Below are 26,039 nucleotides of genomic sequence, written 5' to 3' on the forward strand. Positions count from 1 at the left end.
ACCTTCCTTTGGTGAACCCATGACAGCTGATAAAGAGTGAGTGGAAAATGATATGAAGCGAAATGATGGCGGTTTTGTTTTCCAGATTTAGTGATACTTGGCTGTCAGGTGGAAGAAAAAAAAATTTCCTGTGTCTTGTTGTTGTGGTAACATCAGTCCTTTTGATCACATGTACAGTTCTCGTTTTTTCATGAAGGCATAAACCTGTCTTTGTTGTGCATCATCGAGAAAAAAAAAGGAGAAAAAAAAGAAAAACAAGCTTTGGGAATCATTGATTTTCAACAGGAATGCCTCTTCTTCCCATTCTGAATATTTTATCTCCACCAGTGGAAGTACTCGATGCTTAAAACACCTCTGCACAGTCCAGCAAGGAACAAAGGGTGTGCTCGCAATGGCTTGACACAGAGGTGAACGTCAGCCAGATAATTAAGAGAACAAATCATGAGGAAAAACGGAAACAACACAGACTCTTCTACACACTGCAGAGGAAAAAAGCCGCACTATTTGCATTCCAGGCGCCCAAAGCGGGGAATAAACAGCAGTTTTTGGAGCGTGACATGTTAAACACATTGCCTGTTGGCTACAGCCGTGCCAAACAGCTTTGTGAAATACCCCATTCGGTGTTTGGAGATGCTGAGAATGGCTTTTTAACCATTTGCAAGCCACACTATAGCCTTCTGAAACGTGAAGCTGAATTTTTGAGTGTCATCTCATGAAACGAAAACAGTCTGCTGGGTTTGATTTAATACTGAACAGCTTCACGTGTGCAGCTGGATCACTGGAAACAGTTGTGGAAGCACAGGTACAGGCCATTTCGGGGGTAATAGGATGTTGCATGGCTGTTTAACTGCATGTTGGTGAATTAGACATGGCAGGTTGTTGAAGCGCAAGAGTGGCTGGGTAGCTTTTGCAGAGCTCGGGGGCCGTACAGAGGAGGAAGAGCGAGGAGCTGGTTACAGTGACGAAGAGACACATTAAAGAAATTTACACCCCACACAGAGGAAGGAAGGAAGGGAAGGAAGGAAAGGAGGGAGGAAAGAAGAAGGGAGCAGCAGGGAGATGAGATTGGGATTTTTAGACCTCAGGGAAGCCAAGGAGTTTTGTGATGGCTGGACACCTGGGATCCCTGAATTCATTTCACAGTTTCAGAGAAGATAAAACAGCACTGCAGGCACATCCTCTGGTCGTGTTGATGCTGCTCCTCAGGCCCCGTAGAAATGTTTACCATATGGAAAAACAAGTCACCTCAGAGGTTCACAACTGGGATCCTGACACAGCAAGAGACACAGACAGAGAAGAGAAAAGTAAGAAAAATGGCAGGAGGGGGTGGTGGGAGGGTTGTGGGAAGCTCGGGAGCTTTGGTGATGGGAGAGGAAAGACAGAAGAAGAAGTGGAGGAAGAGGAGAAGTGGAACAGAACGGCCCGGAGCTGGAAAAGTGGTGCACACGCAAACGGAAAGCTGCATCGCAGGGGGACCGAGCAGGCGGCGAGAGAGGGGGGAAGAGACGGAAGAGAGGGAGGAAGGTGAAGGCAAAGCTGTTGGGAGGAGGAGGGGGGGAAGGGGGTGAGAGGGGAACACTGGAGTACAGCTCTATAATTATCCTGATTGAGATTAACTTTAAATACCCTCGAATAAAAGCATCATTTCACGGACGGGGGCTGGGCGCCTTTTCACAGGCCCACAATGACTCATCTAAAGAGAGAGTTTAAAACACTGATAGGCTGCGTCTTCAGGCAGAACAGCACTCCAGACCTGGAGGCTCCTCAGAGAATAGCACCACGGTCCACTCACACCCCATCTACAGCCTTATCAGGGGGTGATAAGGCTGCTGCTCTCACACACACACACAAGGATGAATCCAGAGGTGCACAGGGAGTCACACATGCACATCAGACTGATAGACTTAAACACACACTGACACAGACACAGACACAGACACACTCAGACTGTGCGAGGCTGGTGGGGCGACTCATTACCTCTCCCTGTCGGTGAAGGAGGAGGAGGCGCTGTGCAACGTCTGCCGGCTGTCCTCCGAAGCGAGGGAACGAGGGAGCGCGAGGGAGAGAGGGGGTGCCACACCACGGGAAAGCGGGGGCGGATGCTGGGAACAGCTGCGATCGTAACTGGGAGAAGGAGTAGAGTCAGATGGAGAGATGGAGAGAGAGAGAGAAAGAAAGAAAGAAAGAAAGAGGAGGAGGAGGAGGAGGAGGAGGGAGGATGGAAGTAGGCAGGAAATTGGGAAAAGAGATGGAGAAGGAATACAGAGTGAAGAGGAGGTGGAGGAGGAAGAAAGAGGGATGAAGAAAGAAAGAGGAGGGTGGGAATTAAGAAAAAAGAGAGACAGGAATAGAAATTTAGATCAAAAGACAAAAAAGGAAAGTTTTGGATGAGACAGATCATAGGTTAGAGAGGGAGAAAATCGAGAGATGGATGGCAGGAAATGATGGAGGGAGGGGTTGGGATGAAGGGATGGTAATCAGATATGGGCAGAAGAGAGACAAAAGAGAAGGAGGAGGAGGAGAGTGGTGGGGTGAGAGAAACATAGTCAGAGAGCATCAAGAACAGCAGAGCCATTTAGCATCAGCGAACACATTACAGTGCCAGTGTGAGGGAGAATTAGTGCACTCATCGGACTCATTAAAGCGCTGTCAGAGAGGAGAGGGAGGCAGAGCGAGAAATGGGGGAAGGAGACAGCCACTGAGGGATGGGGGGGGGGAGATGAGGGGAGGGGAGGGGAGGAGGGGTCAGAAGGGGTGAGGTGCAAAGGATGCAACAAGGTGATGAAATGGGCTGAGTGGTAGTGGAGGAAAGGGGTGTGGGGGGGGGGGGGGGGGGGGTTGGTGAAGCATGACGCATCACTGAGGTAGCGTGCCATTACTCTGGAGAAAGGATGGAGGAGAGTGAGTTATGGTGAGGGTGGGGGGGAGTCACAGGTCCGGGGCTCTTAAGAATACTTCAGACTCACAACAAAGCTGTTCTCACTGCCGTAAAAGCCTCCCCGCACCCTCATCTTCCCTCACTAACACCTGTCCTCTTCTGGCTGACTTCCTCCCTCTCCATATGCACACACACACACACACAAACATATACAAACACACACACACACACACACATATATAAACACACAAACACAGTCACGCTTGACAGCATTAGCCACACTGACAATTTTAGGGCTGGGAAAATCACTGAGCACATATGCCGCTCTTCTATACTCATAATGAACTGGAAGGTGGCCAATTTCCACTATAGGCCTATCATTTCAGTCCATCTGCAACCCCCCCCCCCCCCCCCCCCTCCTCAACTCCCCCTCCTCCATCTGACACATGGCGTTATTTACACATTTATGACACTGAAGCACGAGCCAGTCTATAGAGAGAGTGGGGCTGCTGCCATGTCTTCTTGTTTTTTGAAAAAAAAAAAAAAAAGGCCACTTTGGATCCACCAGCAGCAGTGTGTGTGCGTGCGTGTGTGTTTTTTTTTTTTTCTTTCCTCCGGTGAAGTAAGTTATCGAAACAACAGCGAAGGCCAGTCTCAGGAACAGAGAGAAGGGGGGGGCTTATCGTGTATCAGCTCACGGCAAAGCTGGAGGATTATCTGTGGATCTGCAGCCGGACTGGCGGTGCTGGGAGAGATAGGAGACTGGTGACGGAGATAAGGTTGGGGGGGGGTGGAGGTGGGAAGGGGGGTGCCAGCCAGGCTGTGCAAAGACAGGCGAGGCAACGACGATAACTGGAAGTGAGTGAAGAAGCTGGAGGAAACATGGTTGTTCAGAGAAAGAAAGGGGGTGAAATAATACATGCGAGGCAAAGGGGTTGGAGGCCGGAGTGGGAGGGGAGGGGAGGAGGGGGGGTCTAATGTGGAGTGTGGGAGCAAAATTGAGATTAAGAGAGAGAGTGAAAAAAAGGGATATGAAGGAGAACAAATTATACAGATTCAGGCAATGAAATGAAAAATTATGATACAATGGAAATGTGGGTAAGATGAGCAGATAAGAGAATTACAGCAAGGAGGAGGGGAGTTAAAGTATAACAAGGGTGAGAAAGACAAGGAGAATGACCAGAAAGAAAAAAAAGGGAGAGAGAGAGAGAGACAGTGTGTGTGAGAGAGACACAGGGAGAGAGCGGAGTCCCAGTGGTCAAATAAACTAGATGTTATTGGTTTGATCAGCAAAGCGTGGAAGTGCTCCACTACATCACAGAGATGACTCCCCCCATTTCCAGCTAATGGCCATGTGAGCTGCAAGCACTTCCTACCAGACCTGAAAAACGTAACATATACAGGAACCCCCCCCCACTCGCATTGCCCACCACCGTACCCCCCAGACCCTTCTGTTTACATGCTCTGAGAGGTTTAATGGCCTGTGGTATGTTTAAGTGCCTTGACACCGGTGTGGCCATGTTATGTTATGCTACTGCTCAGGCCCATGAGGCAGCAGATCTGTTTCTGCCTCCCCTGCCCCCACCCCCCCCCCCCCCCCCCCCCCCCCCGTCTCCCATCCTAATGGATGAAGTGAATGTTTAATCATTGCAACTTTAATGGCACCGAATGACACATCTGTGCCCACTGTGACTTTCAGGAACACAAGTGTTGTTAATAAAGTCATTAGTAAGCAATTACTCAGTTCTCATTGTAGAGGGGGTGTGTACTGTAGACTGTTTGTGTAACCATGAGTAACAGGCACACACACACACACACACACACACACACACACACACACAAGACCAGACAGACAAACAAACAGACAGACAGACATGCACATGCAAACACATCTGCAGCTATGGGGCCTCAGGTTTTCATTGAAACATGCACATCCATACGTTTTGATCTTGACCCATTGCTGAGTGAAAAAGGGGCAAGTCTCAACTTTTCAGCACAATATAGAAAATAATAATAGAAAATAATTGATAATAATTGTTGTAAGTGGTTTGTTGACCAGTTCAAATTAAGCTACATACAACCCCCTTTCACCATATCCATATGCCCACAAATAAGCAGACCAACAAAGGGATTTTGTCTTTTTCAAAGATCAAAAGGGGTTCAAATATTTGAAAAAAAAAGAAAAGAAAAAGCCAAGATTAAACTAAAAATGTAAATGTATCACCCGACAATGCCTCAGGTTTTACCTTGTGTCACCCAGATCAGGAAGCCTTCCTCTACGTCTTTCTACAGGCGACCTCAATAGATTCCTGCTTTAACTAGAATATCCATTATTACCCATTATCATAAAAGATTCCACTTTGCAGACTAAATGTAATTCAGGAGGTAGAGCTACAAAATGGTTTCAGATCAAGCACCACATTTAACCCTGTAAGCTTAAAGTGGCCAATTTAGAAAAGCAAAACGGCGTCTTATTAAGGGAAGCATCTCTTTTCTGGAGCTCACACGTATCTGCACCTCGCTGTGTGTGCATTTTCAAATTTAGAAATTGTCCTCTCCAGAACTTTTACCAAAGAAAAAACCCTGAGGTGTTTCAATGTCCGCGAAAAAGAGGAAAGTCTTCTGATCATTCACTCGTATTCGGTGGTGCTCACTTTATATTGATGTGGCCAGAGACACAGACACACACACAAGAGTTTGGAGGAGAGATTTGGTTCCTACCAGAGTTTGGCTATAATGACGACTGCCATCAGGATGAGCAGCGAGGAGATGGTCACGGTGACGTAGAACTGAGGGTCCACTGTAAACACACACATACACACACACATACTCATGCAGTTACTAATCTCAGAGCGTGACTATTTATAATTGTATCACGAACAAAAGAAGAAATCAATGAAGCCAGCTGAAACATGAAATTGAATGTGCAAGACTCTGGCCTCCAACTATAACACCAGTCCGATGACGTCTTCCCTGAATCTCGCAGTCTGACGGCCAATTCCTCCCTGTGAGTGATGAGAACTTTATTAGGCATTCCCCGCCACAGACTCAGCCGGCTGCACGCAGCAGGGTGTCAGCCTTCACCCCGGTGACAGCTAATTCCCTGGAGGACTCCTGGCATGTGTGTGTGCTCACATGAACTGCAGCTCATGGCCACCTTTATTTAGAAATCCTTCATGTGCATCTCCTGATGCCCACCTTCCTCAGGCTCCGTCTCCTCCGCCTCCGTCCCTCCGTCCTCCACTCCCTCCTGCTCCCTGGACTCCAGCGGCGTCTCCTCTCTGGGCTGCACGCTCGCATCGGGGTAAGGCCAGTCCTTGGATGTGGCGGTGCTGGCCTCCTGCTGGTTGCCATGCCGGTACAGGGGGTCCGTTTCCTGGCTGGGGAGGAAATGGTAGGTCTCGTCCTCCAGCGGCTGTGTGGGACCCCAGACCACCGCCCACAGAGGGGTGGGCGTGACCTGGGCTGTGACGGACAGCTGGACCGACAGGGCGTCCACCTGCTCCTCGCCCTCGGTGTCGTCACGATTACAGGTGGAGGGCTGTGTCACCAGAGCAACCAGGAGGAGGGAGACGAGGGCAGCCGGTCGTGCGACAGGAGAGATGGAGCTGGAGGAGAGGTGGAGGAGAAACAATCAGAGGTGATGGAGTGACAGAAGAAGTTATCTGAGAAAATTTACTGTCCACAGGCGCCCTGCACGACCTCAACAGCTCGGACATTTATCCCAGCGCCAGCCATCACTCAGACTGACATTTTATGCATCTGCCCCCCATACATCCCTCCTTCACCTCAGAAACTATCCGTCTTACCATCTCTCCATCGCTTCGCTCTGTTCACTGAGACTCCGCTCCTCCGATCATCTCTCTCTGTAAGATAAGACAGAGGGGCAAGAGAGGGATGGAGAGCGCGAGAGGAAGGGGGAGGGTCCAGCTTTTTTTTCTTCTTTTATGTTCTCAGATAAAAAAAAGCATGTAATCACAGAGACCTGCTATAGTATTAGCAGAAAGCCAACTCTGTCACCTCTTGCAGAATAAAAGAAAAAAAACATACACAGCCTCCCCCTGGGTTTTTTAAATCTAACGCTCAATTATGCACCACATGTTTACACAATCCACATCTGCATGCAAAAACACCAAGAAGTGCACACTCATTGTCTGTTCTGCTCTCTCACACACACTTACAGTGCACACACCTGAGCACAGCACATTAATCATCATTAGCGGCGTCATGCACAGAGCCAATACTCTATAAGGCACTTTGAGCACAGAGAGGTAACTTCCTATCTTCAACTACTGCCTAAATGCCACAGAAATGTCACTTAGAGACACACAAGCGACGCCCGGGAGACGGACACAGACACACACGCACTCCGACACATATCAGTTATCATGCCTACCTCTGGCAGTGGAGAGAGGGAATGAGAGAGGGAGACAGAGAGAGAGGGGGAGATACAGAGAGCAAGTGAGAAAAAAAGCATCGGTTGCCTTAGCGACTGAGACATGTCGAGTCTGCTAGAGTAAGAGAGGGGAGAGAGAGCGATGTAGGGAGGGCAAGAGACTGTAGGAAAGAGATTTAAATGCTAATTATGTGTGTGTGTGTTTTTTTTTAAATGGGTTCAATTAAACGGACACAGAGGAAAATAAATGGATTTGACGAGGCAAACAGAAATGATACTGAGGACAACATTAATAAGATCATTTCGGAGGCGGGGGGTTAAAGAAAAAAAGAAAAGAGCTAAAAAAAACAACAGAAAACTCTTCAATTATGTTTACAAAAACAGCAAGGACACCCCAGAGAGAAAGAGACGGAAAAACAGACAGCAAAGGGGAGGAGGCGGGAGGAAGGAACGAGGGGAATAAAGATGGAATAAAATTTAATTTACATTCATTTACACAGGTTGCAGCGGCAGAGCGGGGCGCTGAACTGGTGTTTCAAGAAGAGGCAGGGTCAGGTTGGAATTAGAAAAAAAAGACAGGAGATGCAAATTTAGAGGTGAGAGTCACAGGGTGACAGCTTTATTGTGTGTGGAAATAATATTTACATAGAAAACAATCTGCCTATCACTCACACATACCCACACACACACACAAACACACACACACACACACACTTTCGCCATCCATATGCTCCCCCTCCGACACTGACACTCAGTCTGTCACACTTCACTCCCCTCCACCCTCCTTTGCTGTCACTGCGCTCCCTCCTTCTCATTTCCTCTTCATGGCTGCAGGCCGTGGTGTCCTCAGTGTGAGAAACCAGCACTCACTGGAGAACGCAGCGCAACCACGAGCCGGACCCCCCGTCCTCGGTGCCGTCGGACCGGCCGTCTCCTCCTTCATCGATGTCATCATCATCGTCAGCCTCGTAATCTAAATTTGACAAGAAGGGGCAGGGGGGGGAGTTGTCTCAACACGCGTCGGGTAAAATTAGCACATCAGTGTAATGTGCAATTCCACGGTTGGTCACTGAGGGTGTGAGTCAATAAATTAAGTGAACTTGTGTGAAATTGTGTGTTTTTTTGTACCGTCGGTCTCCTCGTCATCCCCCGTGTCCTCGTCTGATTCCAGTGAGCAGGAGTCTAATCGACTGTCTCTCTTCACTGTGACGTCACCCCTGAAACATTCACATGCACAATTAATTAGACACCTATTATCATCAGAAGTGTGCGTCACGCTCCGGTGCGTCCAAGTATCCCTCCAGGAAAGAGGTGAGAAAGAAAGTTATTCACGTAAAGAATATAGTTGAGCAGTTCAGACTTTTTAGTCTCTTCGTGTGAGTTGTGTGGACAGGTGTTGTTGCCCACCTCTGCTTCCCTGAGCTGGGCAGCTGCTCCCATACGATGAGACTGCGACCTCCCGTGACCCACCGGTGGTCCCCGCTCCCCGTGGTCCACGCCGCGAAGCAGAGGATTCTGGGAGCTTCGGGCCAGGTCAGGGAGGCCAGGTAGCGGCAGTGAGGCAGAGAGAATACTGGAGGCAGGAGATGGAGTGGGGGGGGTGAAGGGAATGGAGGTCAACAGAGGAAAACAAAGTGGTTTCGATTTTTATCTTAAGTCCTTATCGTGCTGTCACGCTCTCCGAGTGGAGTGAGCAACTTCTGGTTGCACATGGTTTACTCTGGGACTCACAATTTAGCGCGCTGTCTCCATTTGCCAGATCATAGCAGGAGCCAATTAGGAGGCCTCCTGTCTGGTGGACACAATCTGTTACCCCGGTGATGCTGCTGTGATTGGTCAGCCTGGATGTCGTCCCTGTGATAATTGGACAGATGTTAGGTGGAAGGATTATGCAAATGTTCCCACATCTATTTTCCCTTTCCACTCTTCCCCCCCCCAACATCAAACACAAACACACAAACACTGCCCATCCCATTCCACAGCTCACCAGTCCTCCAGTGTAGGATTTTGAGCCAGGCTTGACCGTAACCCAGGAACAGTCTGTCCCCCCGCGGGCTGAGGGTCAGACGCCCACCTGTCCCCCCGTCGCAGCCCGTCACCTGGCCGCTCCAGCGGTGCAGCAGCCTCAGGGGGTCTTGCTTCGAACAGCGGTTCTCCCACACAGACACCCCTCCCTCGGCCGAGCCGCTGAACACCAGCGGACCCTGAGTCTGCGGAGGGCACAAGAGACACGGTTGTCATGGTGATTTGAGTCTTTACCCTGTGTGTGTGTGTGTGTGTGTGTGTGTGTGTGTGTGTGTGTGTGTGTGTGTGTGTGTGTGTGTGTGTGTGTGTGTGTGTGTGTGTGTGTGTGTGTGTGTGTGTGTGTGTGTGAGGGAGCAAAAGGGAGAGAGAACGTGCGTGTTTGTGTGAAAGGAAAACAAGTGTACGAACACTTTCAAAATGTACGTTTCGGTGCCGCTGTCGGTTATAAATGGATTGTGTGCTTTGCATGATAAACAACAAAGAGGATGACAATGATGCGCTACGCTTTAATGCTCCAGGCATATTTTGATGACTGCAAATTGAAAAAAAAAAATGTGCATTTGCAGCTGTGGATTTCAATATTCATAAAAAGCCTTTTTGCTCAAAATATGTACAGTATGCTCTCTAAAATTGGCCAAGCTTACCTCCCAACAAATATCTTTGATTTCCATTTGAAAGCAATAAACAAGGAAAGCTTGTGTGAGGGGAAGAGAGTGCAGAAATACAGCCGTCTGATTTCCCAAGAAGAGGCTTTTTCACAAATTAGTAATCAAGACTTCTGAAGCTACTTTGGACAGCTTTTACAGAGAGAGAAACATTAGTGTGTGTGTGTGTTTTTTTTCCTGTGTGTGTCAGCCATTGCATTTTTAAAAATAGGCTGCAAATGAACAAACAGTTTGAGCGTCCTTCGGGGGCGGACGGTCGTGTCGGGGCCAGCGGGTGAGTGACCCACCCACCTGGATGGAGGTGACTGCTTCCTGATGAGCGTTGATTGACTGGCAGTTTTCGAAAGTGTGCCAGCTCCAGGCTTGAACTTTCCCTCCATCTGCGGGATGACGGAGTGTGAGGTTAACATGTGCTGACAGGCGGCTGGCAGTCATTATTGTTGGTCACGGTCGACCCACCTGAGCCTGACTGCCTAAACTGTTTGCCTCCATCTCTCGGCTTCACCCTGATAGCCCTCTGCTACACTCACTAACTCACTGGCAGATGATACCACTTGTGTCAGACCCTGCCTGCATTATTAGCAGTGCACACTGGTTTGAAACTGGTGCGTTCAATTTAGGATGCATCTATACAGTACGGAAATAGTTATCAGGTCTGATACGACAACATGCACTTAACTATCCCCACCTGATCCGGTAATGATGTAGCCGTCGTCCTCGGGCACAAAGCAGAGAGCAGTCACAGCGTTGAAGGTGTAGATCGACTTAACACATTGCCCTGGAGGTAACGGGAAAACACTAATTTAATTGACAGGACACAGACCGGCAGTCAACCAGGCGCACATTGATTACAACTCACACACACACACACACACGTTACTCAAACAGAGCCCTCAGGCGGCTTCTACCTTAATATATATATTTACATATCTCTGAGTGCATGTTTGCGCGTGTAAGCAGCATACCAATGCTCAGGGCCCAGATCTTCACGTAGCAGTCTGCAGAGCCACTCAGGATAAACCTCTCCTGGCTGGACAAAGACAGGGACCAGGCTGACGAGGGGACAAAGACAGACAAAAGACCAGGAGGGGAGAAAAGAGGAGGAGGAGGAGGAGGAAGGAGCAGGGATCAGAAAGAGAGAGAGAGAGAGGTGAAGACAAAAAGATTAAGCTGAGAGGAAGCTGTAAATAGGTGATGATGCACAAAGTGAAAAAAAAGAGGAAGCTCACAAGAAAGATGCAAAAAGAGAAGAATATACACGTTTTTAAAAAAAAAAAGGAATAATAATTAGCCAGTGAGTCCTGTGACTTAAGTTCACTTGAGCTGCATCATTTATGCACGGCGCCTCTAGACTCTGTATTTTAAGTTAAAGGGAAATCGTATGTGGAGTGTGTAGGAGAGGAGCCAGTGGAGGCCGTCGGAGTTCAAGTGATGGAAGGCTGCCTGCTTCAGACAGACAGTGAACTCTCTAAAGTGCCGAGCGAGGTTATCTCTCGCTGGGGTTGATCTGATGAACTGCTCCTATAATTACCAGACTGCAGGACACGGGCATTACTCAGCTGCAGTCGGCTGTGTGTGTGTGCAAGTGTGTATGTGTGTGTGTGTGTGTGTGTATTCGGCTCACCCAGTCTCTTGCAGTACTCGGGGGGAGGCGCAGACAGACAGGTAACCCCACCGGTGTGACCCCCCAGGTTCTTTTGCTCTGTTGCCGTGGGAACGTGCCACACCTTTACCGTCGTGTCTCGGCTTGGAAGATGAAGTTGAGAGAGTGAGAAAGAGGACGGAAGATGGAAGAGAAAGGTCAGGGCGAGGGGGGGGGGGGGGGGGGGGGGGGAGAAGGCGGCGAAAACAAGCAAAGTTAAAAGGCGTTTGACACGAGACACGAGGGAATTGAGCCGAGCGTTCGGGGCGGGTGAAGAAAAACAAATAGATGTCAGACAGGGGAGAGGGAGAGAGAGCGGAAGCGTATTAAGTAATAAATTAGGTGAAATGTTCACTTTGCACATCCATTATGCAAATCGGGGCTTCTTCGCTGCCTTACCTTCCAGAAACCACCAGGTTGTCAACGGCAACCACGCAGGTGACTATGTCATTGTGACCCTCTAACAGCCTCAAGCGAAACTTCGCCTTCTCCCAAGACGCTTTGAGGGATGTAAATTCAGCCTCTGTGAAAGAAATGATTTGTGCAATTAGCAGTTGTTGACTCATCAGCGCCCCGGCTTGTTAATCTACACAGTTCTTCAATATGGATTAGTCTGCCACAGAGAAGTTTGGGGGCTAATTTAGCTCCAAGGATGCAAAACGTGGGCCCTGTCTTCAGGGAAGTGAATGCAGCCTGTTGGTTTTTCATACTGGCAGCCACATGGGTTTGTTAGTACTCCTCGGGGCATACATGTATAATCTGTTTTTAGCCGTTAATAGGAAGTGAAGGCACTGCATTGTGCTTTTAACAGCCCGTGATAAACTGTAATAACAATCTCCTTTGCTACTTTTCTTAATTATCCCACCTTCCTTTCGCAGTTGCTGCTCCTCGTCAAAGTCTGGACAGCCTCCTGACTCGCCTCGGCTGTGATCTGACACCTTGGCCGGCGCTGTCCTTTCCTGCTGTCTGCCCATCTCTGCCGCCCCTCCCGCTGTCTCCCTCTGCCTGGCAGCCAGCGCTGGCGTTGCCCGAGCTTTGGACTCATCTTCTCCCTTAAGGATCTTGGAGGCTGGAGGCGTTTGTGATGGAGGGGCCCCAGGAGCATCCACCCTGTGCCAATGCAGAAAGCGAGAGCTGAATGAATAATCAAGATGCAAACTGCACACGGCCTCCTCTGTGACAGCGGGCGTACCTGTGGAGGATCCCCAAGTCCCATACAAACAAAAACACTACTTCTTAATGAGCTGCCGGTCTGTGTATTAAGAGAGAATGAGTGTTTCATTCAGTTTGATGTTGATATCCTCACAGGCTGATTACAGTAATCTGCTCAAAGGCCTCGAGGAGCTTCAGTATGGGGGGGGTGACGTCCCTGAGTGATGTTTACATGACACATTACGAACAGTAGAAAGTTCCCATTTCCTTACAGCATGACAGAATTTGACCTCCAGTGTGTTTGGATAGACATACAAAAAGATCAAAGGCTTCAAAGTGAATGTTGTTGCTTTTGAAGAATTATGTTTCTCTCCATCTGCACCCCCACCGCCCACCCCCTCTCGCCGGTACCTCTCCCTCACTTCCTTACACTTGTCTTTTCATCTTCTCCTTTTTTCCGTCTCCCACAATCCCCAGAGTTTGCTGCGGGCCAGAAAGCTGCAGCTGAAGCTCAGCCAATCTGGAACGCAGCTCCGCCTTCCTGGAGATCTGAGGGGAAAGAAGGCACGAGATTGGTTGTAAACCAAGCTACTAAATCCACAAGTTGTTTATATGCACAACCAACATGCTCAGTCTGTCTTGATTTATTAGGCTGCAACTGGCAACATACGCTACACTCCTGCCTGATTCTGAGTTATGAAATATGCATGAATGGGGGAATTAAGCATGTCAACTTGATATCAAGTGGCTGTTTCCTTTGTTAAAGGAACATTCCACCAATTGTTTTTAACTCACTTCACTTGCCAACAACCACTGTGTGATGTCTTTTCTGCTTTTATATCAAACTGTTCTGTAGACTGAGGAAATAACCAGGCTTGTGTGATCATGGTTTAGACTAGAGGGTGAAACTATAGAATTTGTCCAGATGTGGACACTGACCAGGCAGAGAGTGCAAAGAAGAGGGGGGGCGGGGGTCCTTTACTGAGGACTAAAAGTCAGGGTATCTGTGGCTTTAATTTTCACAGTGGAGGCAGAGATACTACAATTATAGGCTATATATAACCTGGGTAAAGGTTGTGAAATGCTCCCTTTGATAATCCTGGACTGAAAGTACATTGTATTTTATGGAGAATTTGTCAGGAGATGTGTTTTACTTTTAAAGTTTAAGTATCATAAGAAAAAGTATTTTGTTAACCCCTGACCATGTGCTATTATATTACTGAACTGTATAACTTTGCCGGAGCCGTTTTCAGTTGAAATGAGCTAATTCTAGCAATCTACAGTAAGTCATTATTATTTCATATTAAAGTGTCGTTAGTAATGAACTCGTCATGTTTTGCATTTCAATTTTTTTATCTGAAAAGCCAGAAGTGACTGTATAACTGTAGCTGTCAAGAAAATGTATAAAAGAATTAAAAGCAGTGATTCCCTCTAAAAAAAAAAAGTAAAAAAAAAAGTATCATAAAACAGAAATACTCAATTTATGTGCAAGTATCACCGAGCTGTACTAAAGCACAGAACTTGACAGTGAATATAATTATGGCACATTCAGCCACTATTTGTGAGTCTCCCAACTTCATGGAAATGCAAATGTGGTGAGTCTCAACATGTAAAATCTGCCTAATTTTACTTAAGGTGATAAATGTGCACAGATAACTTTTAGGGAGTCTGCTTTTGTGTCAAAACACTCTCTGGTTAGTTGTGGGCCATTTCATGATAAACTAAGTGCACACAAAGGAAACTGACACAAACGTATCCTCACTAATTCTAAGCATTATACCACAGTAACCCTCACCCTCACCCTGCCGTGCAATCTTCAGATGTAAATGTATGGACAGTACAGTGTGCATTTATATTCTTGTCTCCAATTAGGGATGTAAGGTCAGTTTGGTAGAGGAAAAAAAACACAGTAAAGGGCATGATCATAACTTATAACACTCAGACACTGCCCTTTAACAAACTGAGGCCGTCCTCTGAAGTTCCTCATCATTATTTTCTGATACACTTTGAGGAATGTGTGAACTTCTGAGCCACTAATCATTTGCTTATCTATTTTTCCAAGTTATTCACCAAGTCTTAAGAAGAGGCTTTGTGGTGGAAACCAACGTCTCTGTGGAAACGCACATAACAATACATCAGTTTCATTAAAACATCATCTTTATTTAACCATGTGTGATACTTTATGGACTGTTCTGTGTGATTATGACACTCCACTCTACAAACAATCTGAAGATTAATATCTAATCTCTTTTATTATTATTTAGAGAGAGAGAGAGAGAGAGAGAGAGGTGTGGGGTGTTGTCATTCATAACCTGTTGTTACACCTGAGGGAAATCTATTGAGGATTTGCCAAATTCACACAGAAGTTCACATGAAAAATAAAGAAAGTCAGATTAAGTGTTTCTGTACCTTGAATATCTCCTCTGGGGTGAGACTGATTTTAATTTCCAGATTCTCAATCTGTCTCAACTTCTTCTGCAGCTTCCTCACCTCCCCCATCTGTGGCACTGCAGGGCTCCACTAAAGACTAAAAGCTCCGCGGGTTAATTTCTCTCTGGGCCGCCTGGCTCTGACTCTCCAGTTGTCGGAGAATGTCAAACACGGCACATCGCCTCTTACTGAAGGGCCTGGAGAGCTTTGAATAATAAAGATGTATCACACAGCTCAGCACGGCGGTGGCACTGGGGGGAGACGTGTCGCCGGATGTTGATGATCATGTTGGACGTGTATACCTGTCCTTGCAGCGCCACCGTGTGCACACTCGGGGTATTGCACTGAGAGCTGTTCTTAAATCAATACACTGGGTCCCAAGTGCACAGTTTTAATGTCCCTTTATTTCCGACGACATGGTAGTGTTTCAGAGAGTTAAATATTTCATCCGTTATTTACACTGACACGGACAGAAACGTGACTCATTAGAAAAAGTGTCCACCGGAGGACAGGAGCGGTGGAGCCGTGCTGCCTTCAAGTGCCAGAATTTAGCTTGTATCTTTGACTCACTCACTCATCACTCAGTAAACAGACAAAGATGATAATAAGACACCAAAGAAAATGTAAAAGATAGAATTAAAAAGGCAACTTAAGGATCAGCAAACAAACAAACAAAAAAAGCATTAGCAATAAATCACACAATTGCATAGTTCAGTACAATTTGGGATTTTGTAGTAACCAATTAGCTTGTGGTTGTTAAAAAACAAACTGTTACAGTTACCCTGCATCTAAGTAACATCGTTGACACAATCCACATATTAACTTTGTTCTCGTGACAGAGAAAAAGTCCTTTGAGAGTTTCAAACTGACGCCGACACCAACTGGATTCTGTTATTTCCAACAGGACATGAAGGCATCATTAATGGCCTTCTCGCTTTGACGACCCAAAAGCCCAAATTTTCCTGAAGTAAACACAAATAAACGACCATATCGGAGCAGATCAGTCTTTCTACACATCCTTAGTAACAGCCACCACTAGCCAGCGGCCGGAGGACCGGAGGTATTTAATAAATGTACATTTTAAAGTGTTCAGTGTGTGTGCCTCCGTTAGAGGAAGTGACATCAAAACACAGGCTCCTTTTGTCTGACGACCTTATCCGGAGGAAGTGAAGCTCAGACGAGGCAGCTGCTTAACCGGAGGGGGAAAAAAAAAATCTAAAAAAAAAAAAAAAAAAAAAAAAAAAAAAAAAGGCGAAAAGTAGAAAAAAACTTGAGTGGTTTGCAGGAATTTGGACAGATTTGGAAACCGAGTCCAAATCGTCCCGGCCCACGGGAGTTCCGGGGTGGGAGACGGACTCGTCGGAACCGGTAAACGCCACTATTCTCCATGCAGTGTGTAGTATTTGTGGTAGATTTGCACGACTCTGCTGCCGCCTCTCCGCCCGTCTCCACAGCCGGAAGTCTGTGAGGATGGTCTATTGGTTTTTTTTCTCTTCGCTTCAGTTTTTTTTATCCTTTTTTTTTTTTTTTTTTTTTTCCTTCACTGCTATGCTTGTTATTTTCCCCAAGCAGGAGGGCACTGCAGCCTCACTGTGCTGTCTGCTAACTGTGTGTTAATCAGCACGTCGGGCCTGATTAACCACAACATGCAAGGAGCCGAAATGGATTCCTGCTGTTGAAGCTATCCTACTGTAAACATTAACATACATCGGATTGGTGGCGTTTTTAGTGAACTTAGCGACACATCTGCTTGTTTTGTTTTGTTTTGTTTTGTCTCTGCTAAACCAACTTCTAGCTACCTAGCTGGATGTGCTGTAAATATCCACTCAATCCCCGGCACTTACTGCATGTTCGCGCTCAAAACCCCTGAACACTGTAGGCTACCTTACAGGTAAAGTCCAGTGGAGAAAGTTGACCAGTACATCACATTATCGATGTTATAGCTGATCCAGGAGCAGTACGTTTTAGCACACATTTTGTGAATAACGACTGTATTGAAGCTATCAACCTCAACCTCAGAGACCAACATGTTACTACACGGATGGTTTCACTCTTTGTGTCCGCCGTGGTTCGTCTTATTCGTTTTGTTAATGTTAATATTTATTTTAATCAGATAGCCTACCTCTCATAATCTCGTTAATTATTGAATTATTCGTTAATTGGACTGTAATCAGTAGGATCCTATAGGGCTGCACATCAACATCAATATCAGGGCAAAGGGAAGGGAACACTCAACCTTCAAGAGGCCTTCACTTGGGGCATAATGTGTGGGAATTTAAACTTATTTTCCCTTATTTTTATTATTTTTTTTTGTAGGCTACATGTTACAGCAGTGAGATCACATATGATAATGGCTGCTTCAGTTTCAGTGTCCTGGTTTATTTGCTCACTGTCACATCTCAGTTGTACATTTGAATAGCACAGGGCCGATGTTAATGTTGTTGCGCTTTTCCTTCTTTGCCAAGGTAAAAATATCTGCTGTGGAAACACTGTGAATCTGTCAGGAAGTGTGCACCAGCTCAGTGTGAATTAATGGGTGAAAAGACATGGGTCAAGTTTGACCAGTTGATTGCAGATCTTAAAGAAAGGGCCTTGTTTCCATTATCCCAGATGATATTTTGCTTTACAAGGCACTGTCTTAGTACTGAATTAGGATTTAAAACAATTACCTCTTGGCAAACCTGGGACAATGTGATGGTATAGACAAAAGCATTTGAGATTAAGACTTTGTTCCAGCACTGATAAGACTGATTTTATTGATCTTCAGGAGGGAAATTTAGCACATGGTTGTAGGTGCAGGAAATCACTTGGTGTCATTCAGGTCTTATCCCAATAGACTGCAAAGTAATTGGCCACTTACGCACATATTACTATTTTTAAATGACTTTAGTAGCGACGTGGTGCTCTGGTTTGTAGTTTTAATGCTAGCCACACGTGCTCAGTTGCCAGTTTATCAGGTGTACTTAGCTTAAACTAATGCAGTCTAATACAACGGCTCTGCAATAAATCCGACCTTCATGAAGGTTATAATGCAGTTTTTGTGGAAACTGTTTCAGAGACGTGCTGCTGATTCAACTTTATGGGCATTTTGGCAGCTGTAGTTTGCGGTGCTGCTGAATTATATTGCCATTTACTAAAAGGTTTTTGCAATACATTGTCCACCACATCAGCACAATAAACTACAGCATCTATAATGACCATAAAGTTAGTCTCCATGTGATATAACTCTTTTGGTCAGGGTTGAATTGTGCTTTTTAGCTGCTTCGTTCTGTGTCCTGTTGCATGTGTAATTGCCGCGTTTGTATTTATATGCAGTATTTAATTTTTGCTGTTTTTGTGTCGTTGCAGAAATGATGGAAGATTCTCATTTTAATTCATCATATTTCTGGTCTCCCGTCCCCACTGTGCAAGGACAGGTAAGACTGGACAACACATGGACAGTATGTATTTTCCTTTTTTTTTGCAATCAAATTTGACAGTATGTATTTCAAACTTTAAGTCTGTTTTAAAGCATGCATCCATCTCCAGATCAGAATCAATGTCTTCTCATCCAAAGATGACAAACTCTCCACTCTCCCGACAGATTGAGAATGCCATGTTCCTGAACAAGGTGAAAGAGCAACAGGAGAAGAATGCATCCTTCCCTCCTTCCTCTGCATCCCACTACCAAACAGCTCTTCTCACCATCCCCAATCCTGGGGCCAAGACAGATGGAGGAGCCCAGGCTGGGAATGCGACACACCTCCACCCTCCTCACAGCACCCAGAACATCACGGTGCTGCCTGTCCCCTCCACAGGCATCATGACAGCAGGTGAGTCTGTTTGTGCACAGGGGGCGAGCCTCTGGGTGTTTCACACTCTGAGAATGTTTTTGTTTATTTCACGATAGATTTGACGAGGTGCAACAAGGTGCGATTTGAAAACGGAACGAGACCAAAGGTTTAGGTTGGAAGACTATCGCATGAGTTTAGTTCTGAACAATGAGATAACAGCAGCGCAATAACTGGTCTACTTTATGAGTTCAAATTGAAAAGCACTGAAGGGCTCAGGGTAAAGTTTGCCGGTAGAATGAAGTCAGAGTTTATGCTACAACCTCAGGGGTTTCCTCAGATAGTGTGACAACAACATTGTGCTATCAAACTCTTCTGTAGCATAATGTTAATACTTCAACACAACGCACTTTAGAACAGAATATTGTCTAACTATCACTTTTAGTTTTCTCTGATGTTGCGCTGCCTGCTGTCTCTTTAGTACAGTGTCATTATTCCTCTTTCTCTGTCTCTTTCTTTAGCGGGTCTGGTCATCACGACTCCCCAGGGGACGCTAGTCTCTCCCACCTCCTCTCAGTCGTTTGTGTCTGGTCATCCAGCAACAACCATGATTGTCTCTGCACTCCATTCTCAAGGTGAAACACAGTAAATGACACATTTAGCTTATGATATATCTATTATCTGTTTTCTAAAATGTTTTCTATAGAGCTTTCTTTCATCGGGACTGGGCTTCTTTGAAGAACAACTCTCTCAAGCACACGCACACACACTATTCAGAAGTTATGATTTCAGTACAAAGTTAGATTTAAACAGGGTGCAAGAAAACAGAGCTGATAAAATCACACAAGCTTTGCAGCTTTTAATTTAGTTTTTAGTGGTTTTGAACATGATCAGACCTGTTTACTTTTTCTAAGTGTTGTTTTTCCGAGTGTCCTTTTCATTAGGCCCAGGCTATGAGAGAGAAAATACAATCTGATTTTCCTGAGCTCGCTCTCAGAGATCAAAGCATGTATTGATCTCAGGAGGTACAAACCAAAAGAACCAGAGAATGAAGAGCAAATAATCTAATTTCTTATCCAGGCTTTGTTCGTAACTTGGGATTTTACCTCTTAAAGTAGAATCAGAAATATCTTCCATATGCAGGAGGTGCTGTCGCAGTTTCTCATATTGTTGTGTTTTATTTCTAGGGAGGGAGCCATATTCAGCATTTGGAGTTACTTTTCTTCAGACTCCCACATCAAAATAAAACTTTCGGCCAGTACCCACAAGGCCAAATACACCTTCAATACTAATAACATATGAGGGCAACCATCGCATTCACAATCTTGTTCTGTTAAAAGAAGGTCTTTTACCTGCCTACAGAAAGGGATCTTATTGTACTTTGCTAGAATTGGTCAAGGGAAACTGATGTATTTAAGTCATGGACTATTATCATTTTGACAGTTTGTTTTACCAAACAGGAATACGCCTGGTTTAGTTTAGTAGCTTTTTATCCAAATTCTCTGTCCTTGCTCATTCAAAGGCAATTACAAGTGAAGAAAGCACAAAAAACAATACTTCCTGCACCTCACATGAGTTAAAAAAAAAAAGTCAAAAGTGCTCTGTCCTCTAAACGCTGCTATTTATCTTGTTGTAGACAAAAAGGAAGGGGATGGGACATCCCATGTTGTCGTGATGCCTGCGCCCTCAAAACGAGGCAGGAAGAAGAAGACAACGGTACCCCGGGTCGGACCCGTGGGTGGACCAGGAAATGAAACGCTAATCCTGGCTCATCTGGCATCTGGCGGCCAGGTAGGAAAATAAAGATGTAAAACAGAGACGCAAGCAGATGATCAGATAAGATAAGTTAGAATTTTGTTTCTGATAGGTGACATCTTTGCAGCATCACGGTGGAGATCCGTATGACCTGTCGAATGAAGACGAGGACCGTGGCCCGAAGGACAGCACCAAGACATACAGGTATGGTGGCAAACAAAAATATATAATGCAAGCAACACCTGCTGTGTGTCCCCATTTCTCCTTGCTCTAGCTGTGGAATGCAAGCGCATCTGTTCTTCTGTGTCCTGTCGAAATCAGCGTAGAGATGTCGAGCTTCTATAGATGAACTAGGCGCTGCTGGATAGACACACCTTGACACACACCCAGACACCTCTTCTAAACACACTTCACTGCATGCTGTGGCAGAACGTGCCTGCTTCGTAGTGGACAGTTGATTCCTTCTTTCAAAAAAATGTATTTGACGTACAAATACATCAGCGCTTCATAGATGCTATCTGCGCACACTGGACATGAACCTGCCCTCTGCTGTCCTCTTTGTCTTTATGCAGCATGCTCCTTCAGTTGTGATCTTTCAAGTCCTGCTCTTTCACTTTTTTATAGTGTCTATGTGCCTTTCCCCTTCAATTTTCACTGATATCTCCCTCGACATCTTTCCCTGTGTTTACATGTCCCTGAACCAACTTCTGTCTTCATCAACCTTTCTTTTATTGTTCAAATTTCTTCATTTTTTTTGTCTCATCTTATTTCTCTCTGTGGGTCATTGCTTCATTTCCCTCTCTCTTTCCACCACCCTCTCCTGATTTCCCCCCACTTTCTCACCCTCTCTTGTTTTCTGGTGTCTCCTTTTCTGTATATGTCTCCTTTTTTTCTCCCTTCCCTCGTGTTCTTCCGTCCTGCCCCTGCCTCCCTCCTCCTCCTCCTCCTCCTCCTCCTCCAACCCAAACCCATACCCCTACCCCCTCCCATCTCTGTGTCTCTCCGCCTGTAGGTGCCGGATGTGTGCGGCGACCTTCTTCAGTAAGTCTGATATGCAGATCCACTCCAAGTCGCACACAGAGGCCAAACCTCACAAGTGTCCTCACTGCGCCAAGTCATTCGCCAACTCCAGCTACCTGGCCCAGCACATCCGCATCCACAGCGGGGCCAAGCCTTACACCTGCTCCTACTGCCAGAAATCTTTCAGGCAGCTCAGTCATTTACAGCAGCACACACGGTACTGCAGAACCCCTCCCTCCCCTCCTCTACCCTTCCCTCCCACCACCTCCTCCCCCTATTACCACCCCCCTCCCCAAACCCTGTACCATATTCCCTGTCCTCTGATCCTGTCTTGCCAAAAATTCCTTCTCGAAGCCCAGACTCCTGTCTTCTTCTTCCACCTGGGGAAGAGAGCGGAGCGGCGTGCAGATGCACATTACACTGCCTTGTAGATGTTGGCTCGCATGCTACCAGTTCCACCATGAAGTGACCTTTTTGGAAAATTAGAATTCAGATCGCACCTTTTTAAGTTGGGCTTCGTCCATGAAATGATTTTCCATTATTTATGCACTAATCAGAATGGCAATTTAAAATGCATGGAGCTCTTGTTGTACGAATTGACACAATGAGAATATTTGACCCTTTTATTTATTTTTTTATTTTTATTTTTCCATTTGCCTGTGTGCACACCTCTTGCCTCCCTTTATACTCTTTGCACTGCATCATATATTTTTCCTGCTTTACACACCTCTACGTGTTTCTTTTGTCTGCATGCTCTGTCATCTCTTCTGCCAGTGCTTCTTTCACTGAAACACACATACACATTTAGAAAAAACATGTTGAAATGAAAGTTTTTTTAGGCAGGCTTTGTTCCATTGAGCTTCCCCATGTAACCCATTGTATTACTGTCTCTTATTGGTGCTTTGAATGGTGATGCTCAATAGAAATCCTCTGCTGTCACACTCTGCTTTCATGCTGTTGCTGTTGTTTGTTTCCCCCTTTTTTTTCTCTTTTCTTTTTGGGCGTCCTCAAATCAGTTTGCAGTCATTTCTGGAGGCATGTTGATTTGCACTGATGAAATCCAATCATTAAATTGGAAACAAAACATCTATAACATCTCATTTTGTTGACAATGTTGGGTGTCAATGTTATGCACTTTGAAATGACACACCCTTCTTGGAAAGTGTAAATGCTGTAGGTGTAGATGATGAAGTTAAGATTTATTGTTATATTTATTAATAAGTTATATTTTACCACCCCATACTTTTCTTAATTTGTCTTGGATGTCTTTCTTCAAATGTTTTTTATGGATGTAAGGGTTGTAAAGCACAGTATCATCTTCTCTTACAATCCCATGTTCCTTTCTCTGCCGCCTCCCTGTCTGTCCCCATTAGGAATCACACAGAGTCAAAGCCTCACAAGTGTCCCCATTGTACCAAGTCATTTGCCAACTCTAGCTACCTGGCCCAACATATCCGCATCCACACCGGCGTGAAACCCTACACCTGTTCCTACTGCCAAAAGTGCTTCAGACAGCTCAGTCACCTTCAGCAACACAACAGGTAAGTGAGTCACTGGTGTTGGGTTTCTCATCGGCCTCTGTGTCTTTCTGTGGTCGAGTTAGATCACCATGAAAGTGATGGGAGGGCATGCACGTACATGTATGTGTTTGTATTGTGTTTCTCTACAGGATTCACACCGGAGATCGGCCGTACAAGTGCTCCCATCCAGGCTGTGAGAAATCCTTCACACAACTCTCAAATTTACAGGTGTGGCAGAGTTTACATCTCTTTTCAGACAGTGCATGGCATGCCTATGTTATTTCCTGTATTACACAACCCTACACTATACTGTGACCCTTTTTTTTTTTTGAATAACCATTTTTTCTCAGTCTCACCGGCGTCAACACAACAAGGACAAGCCCTACAAGTGCACTAACTGCAATAAAGGATACATAGACGCAGCAAGCCTGGAGGTGCACATGTCCACACACACTGTCAAACACGCCAGGATCTACTCCTGTGGTCTCTGCAACCGCACTTATACCTCAGTAAGACAAATGTCCATTTCTGAAGAGCATTTCTACATGAAACACTATGAATCGCCTCACTGGCAACAGACACCTGGCAGCTACTTTACACCGTGTAGTCATCATGTGTCCACTGTTTCCCCTCTGCCTATCCTCCCTTCATCTCAGGAGACGTATCTGGTGAAACACATGGAGAAACACAACCCAGACCAGTTGACTGCACCCGCAGTGGTGGCAGCACAGACGACACAACAGAACCAGAACCAAAGCCAGGCCCAGGGCCAGGCTGGAGCTCAGAGCCGGGTAGAGAGTGCAGATGGAGGATCGAGCCGCCCCGGGGGAGCTGGCAGCGGAAGAGCAGGTGGAGGCCAGCAGGGACAAAGCCAGGGCAACTACCCCCAGTCAGAAAACATGCCCTGTCCATTTGACCTGCACCAGTATAAGACAGTGTCTGCCAGTGACATCCAGTACAAACCAGTCAGTGTGGCTGACATTACTTCCCACAAGGACCTCTGTCTTACTGTGTCAGCATCCACCATTCAAGTGGAGCACCTCAACCCTTAGAGGTGATGAAAGGAGGGGTGTATGTGGGGGAGGGCAGGGAAGTTAGAATGAATTCAAGAATACAAGAAATGGAGGATGGAGAATCAAAGGAAAAAAAAAAAGCAATACTATGATGACACGAACTTTGAACATCTGACTGTGCCTGACCGATGACTTGAGGCAGACAGGACAAATGATATGGTGACACAATATACTGAAGGCTATAATTTTGTTTTATTTTTTTTATTTGTCTTTTATTTTCTTTCTGCCTTGCTTGGTTTGTTTTCCTTTTGCCTAGCTATTCCGTCTTAGTAGAAAGTGCATGTAAAGGCTGCAATAAAATATGTATCGGTCCATCACAGTGATGGTTTTTAAGAGAGGAAGAAAGTCAAAGAAACAGTGCTTCAGTCGTTTTATCATCTCCGGCTCTTCCCTACAAATACAGTTTCGGCCGTAGAAATTTATGGTCTCTCTGTCGACAAACTTGGTGGGTAACTGAAGGTAAATTTTTATACTTTAATACAGAGGCTTTCAGTTTTTACTCAGTGTTATTACCTTTACTATGTTGTAAAATACATGACTGCAGTTCATTTTTTTTTTTTGACCTTAAAAGGGATGTAGAGGTTATTTCTTTTTCAGGAAAGAAAAAATATCAATCAAGTATATATATATAGATATATATACTACCAGTTTATAAATAATGATTGTGTGTTTAAAGGATGTGGTAATCCATATAACCTATTTAGACCCATTCGCAGGCCTTCTCATGACCTTCTGGGGAATGATGTGCCAGTTCATGTTTCATGTAATCCTATTGTACTGCTTTGCGTGTATGTCTTAAGAGTAATGTTATCCAAATGTGTACTTGCTGTTATATTTCCACAATAACATTTACAGTACTTTATAGACATACTTAAACATCTGAAAAATTGTGGGTTTTTTTCTGCTTATAATACAATAAATCCTATGAAATTTTCTTATTGGCATTTGTTCTGTTCCAGTTTAATGCCAAATGATTGTTTTAGTGCCATGCATATACTCATGTACACATTTGGCTTTATCTGTCCTGTTGTTTTTATCCCAGTTATGATTTATCACTTTTTTTGTTTGGCAGATTAATCCTAGATTTTAAAGCCTAATAAGGGATGGGGCAACACGTTAGCTTCAGCTATGCCCTATATACATCACACATCTGTTGCATTGCTTATCTGTGTGTGTAACAATGTTCTGTATGGTCCCTGTTAAATAAAGTAATAAATATAATTTCCTTATGTGCCACAGTGGCTCAATGTAGGGACATGCATATAGGACTGTGGCTATATTTTAATCAACCAATTATTTTCTAAGGTAATTGGTTTATTAGTGTATAAACTGTAAAGTTAATATAATATAATAAGGTTCTGACAAAACAGTCAAAACCCAAAAACATTCAATAGCTAATACTGACTTTTGAGAGGCCACTTTTTTGGGGGGAGGGGGGTTTACTTAAACAGTGATCAAATCATTAAAATGATTAGTTATTTAACTTTCTATTAATTTATCAATTCATTGAGGACATTGTCTCATATCTTCCGGGGATATTTGAATGTTGCACACCATGCTGACTGAAGTAGCCTACGTACAAAGGTCTTAATGACACTATTCAATAGTGCAATGCTCCTCAGCGTCCAGGTATATTTATTGTTTCAAGCCATACAGTCGATGTTTCAAGCATGTCTGCTCTGCAGGAATGTGCAAATGTGTGAGGTGTTTACA

General features: G+C 45.3%; 3 protein-coding genes across 8 annotated transcripts; 1 reads left to right on the forward strand and 2 right to left on the reverse strand.

Annotated features, from left to right (window-relative positions):
* Nucleotides 1-1,178: 1,178 nt before the first annotated feature.
* pianp (PILR alpha associated neural protein) lies at nt 1,179-6,698 on the reverse strand (the record flags this gene model as incomplete). The annotated part of the gene is made up of 5 exons (XM_083989559.1): nt 1,179-1,268; nt 1,978-2,124; nt 5,600-5,678; nt 6,077-6,486; nt 6,688-6,698. The coding sequence occupies 5 exons, from the start codon at nt 6,696-6,698 to the stop codon at nt 1,247-1,249; spliced, it is 669 nt and encodes a 222-aa protein (XP_083845685.1). The 3' UTR covers nt 1,179-1,246.
* A 1,211-nt stretch (nt 6,699-7,909) lies between these two features.
* On the reverse strand, nt 7,910-15,807 carry LOC310998993 (uncharacterized protein). The gene is made up of 13 exons (XM_083989277.1): nt 15,168-15,807; nt 13,189-13,307; nt 12,472-12,716; nt 12,006-12,129; nt 11,589-11,710; nt 10,930-11,016; nt 10,653-10,742; nt 10,256-10,344; nt 9,262-9,484; nt 9,006-9,128; nt 8,682-8,847; nt 8,403-8,491; nt 7,910-8,247 (listed from the first exon to the last, which is right to left on the reverse strand). Exons 1-13 carry the CDS (start codon nt 15,255-15,257, stop codon nt 8,141-8,143), a joined length of 1,674 nt encoding a protein of 557 aa, XP_083845403.1. The 5' UTR covers nt 15,258-15,807; the 3' UTR covers nt 7,910-8,140.
* A 570-nt stretch (nt 15,808-16,377) lies between these two features.
* On the forward strand, nt 16,378-25,444 carry znf384b (zinc finger protein 384 b). 6 transcript variants are annotated; one of them, XM_083989841.1, is made up of 11 exons: nt 16,378-16,556; nt 18,537-18,628; nt 18,772-19,000; nt 19,480-19,593; nt 20,595-20,749; nt 20,826-20,917; nt 21,726-21,950; nt 23,107-23,274; nt 23,403-23,481; nt 23,604-23,762; nt 23,910-25,444. In XM_083989841.1, exons 2-11 carry the CDS (start codon nt 18,539-18,541, stop codon nt 24,303-24,305), a joined length of 1,707 nt encoding a protein of 568 aa, XP_083845967.1. In that variant the 5' UTR covers nt 16,378-16,556; nt 18,537-18,538; the 3' UTR covers nt 24,306-25,444. The 6 variants fall into 6 exon arrangements, with proteins under 6 accessions (XP_083845967.1, XP_083845968.1, XP_083845969.1 ...); XM_083989842.1 differs by having other exon boundaries at nt 20,841-20,917; XM_083989843.1 differs by having other exon boundaries at nt 18,537-18,604.
* Nucleotides 25,445-26,039: the final 595 nt, after the last annotated feature.

Source organism: Trachurus trachurus, assembly GCF_905171665.1.
Source record: "Trachurus trachurus genome assembly, chromosome: 16".
Lineage (NCBI taxonomy): Eukaryota > Metazoa > Chordata > Actinopteri > Carangiformes > Carangidae > Trachurus > Trachurus trachurus.

Excerpts from the sequence above, each read along its gene's own strand:
- znf384b (XM_083989841.1), top strand. The coding sequence starts at position 18,539 with ATGATGGAAGATTCTCATTTTAATTCATCATATTTCTGGTCTCCCGTC. Across the intron at positions 20,918-21,725 it reads GACAGCACCAAGACATACAG|GTGCCGGATGTGTGCGGCGA; the intron begins GTATGGTGGCAA and ends CTCCGCCTGTAG. Across the intron at positions 21,951-23,106 it reads CATTTACAGCAGCACACACG|GAATCACACAGAGTCAAAGC; the intron begins GTACTGCAGAAC and ends TGTCCCCATTAG.
- LOC310998993 (XM_083989277.1), bottom strand. The coding sequence starts at position 15,257 with ATGGGGGAGGTGAGGAAGCTGCAGAAGAAGTTGAGACAGATTGAGAAT. Across the intron at positions 8,492-8,681 it reads CCCAGCTCAGGGAAGCAGAG|GGGTGACGTCACAGTGAAGA; the intron begins GTGGGCAACAAC and ends TGAATGTTTCAG. Across the intron at positions 8,248-8,402 it reads GGATGACGAGGAGACCGACG|ATTACGAGGCTGACGATGAT; the intron begins GTACAAAAAAAC and ends TGTCAAATTTAG.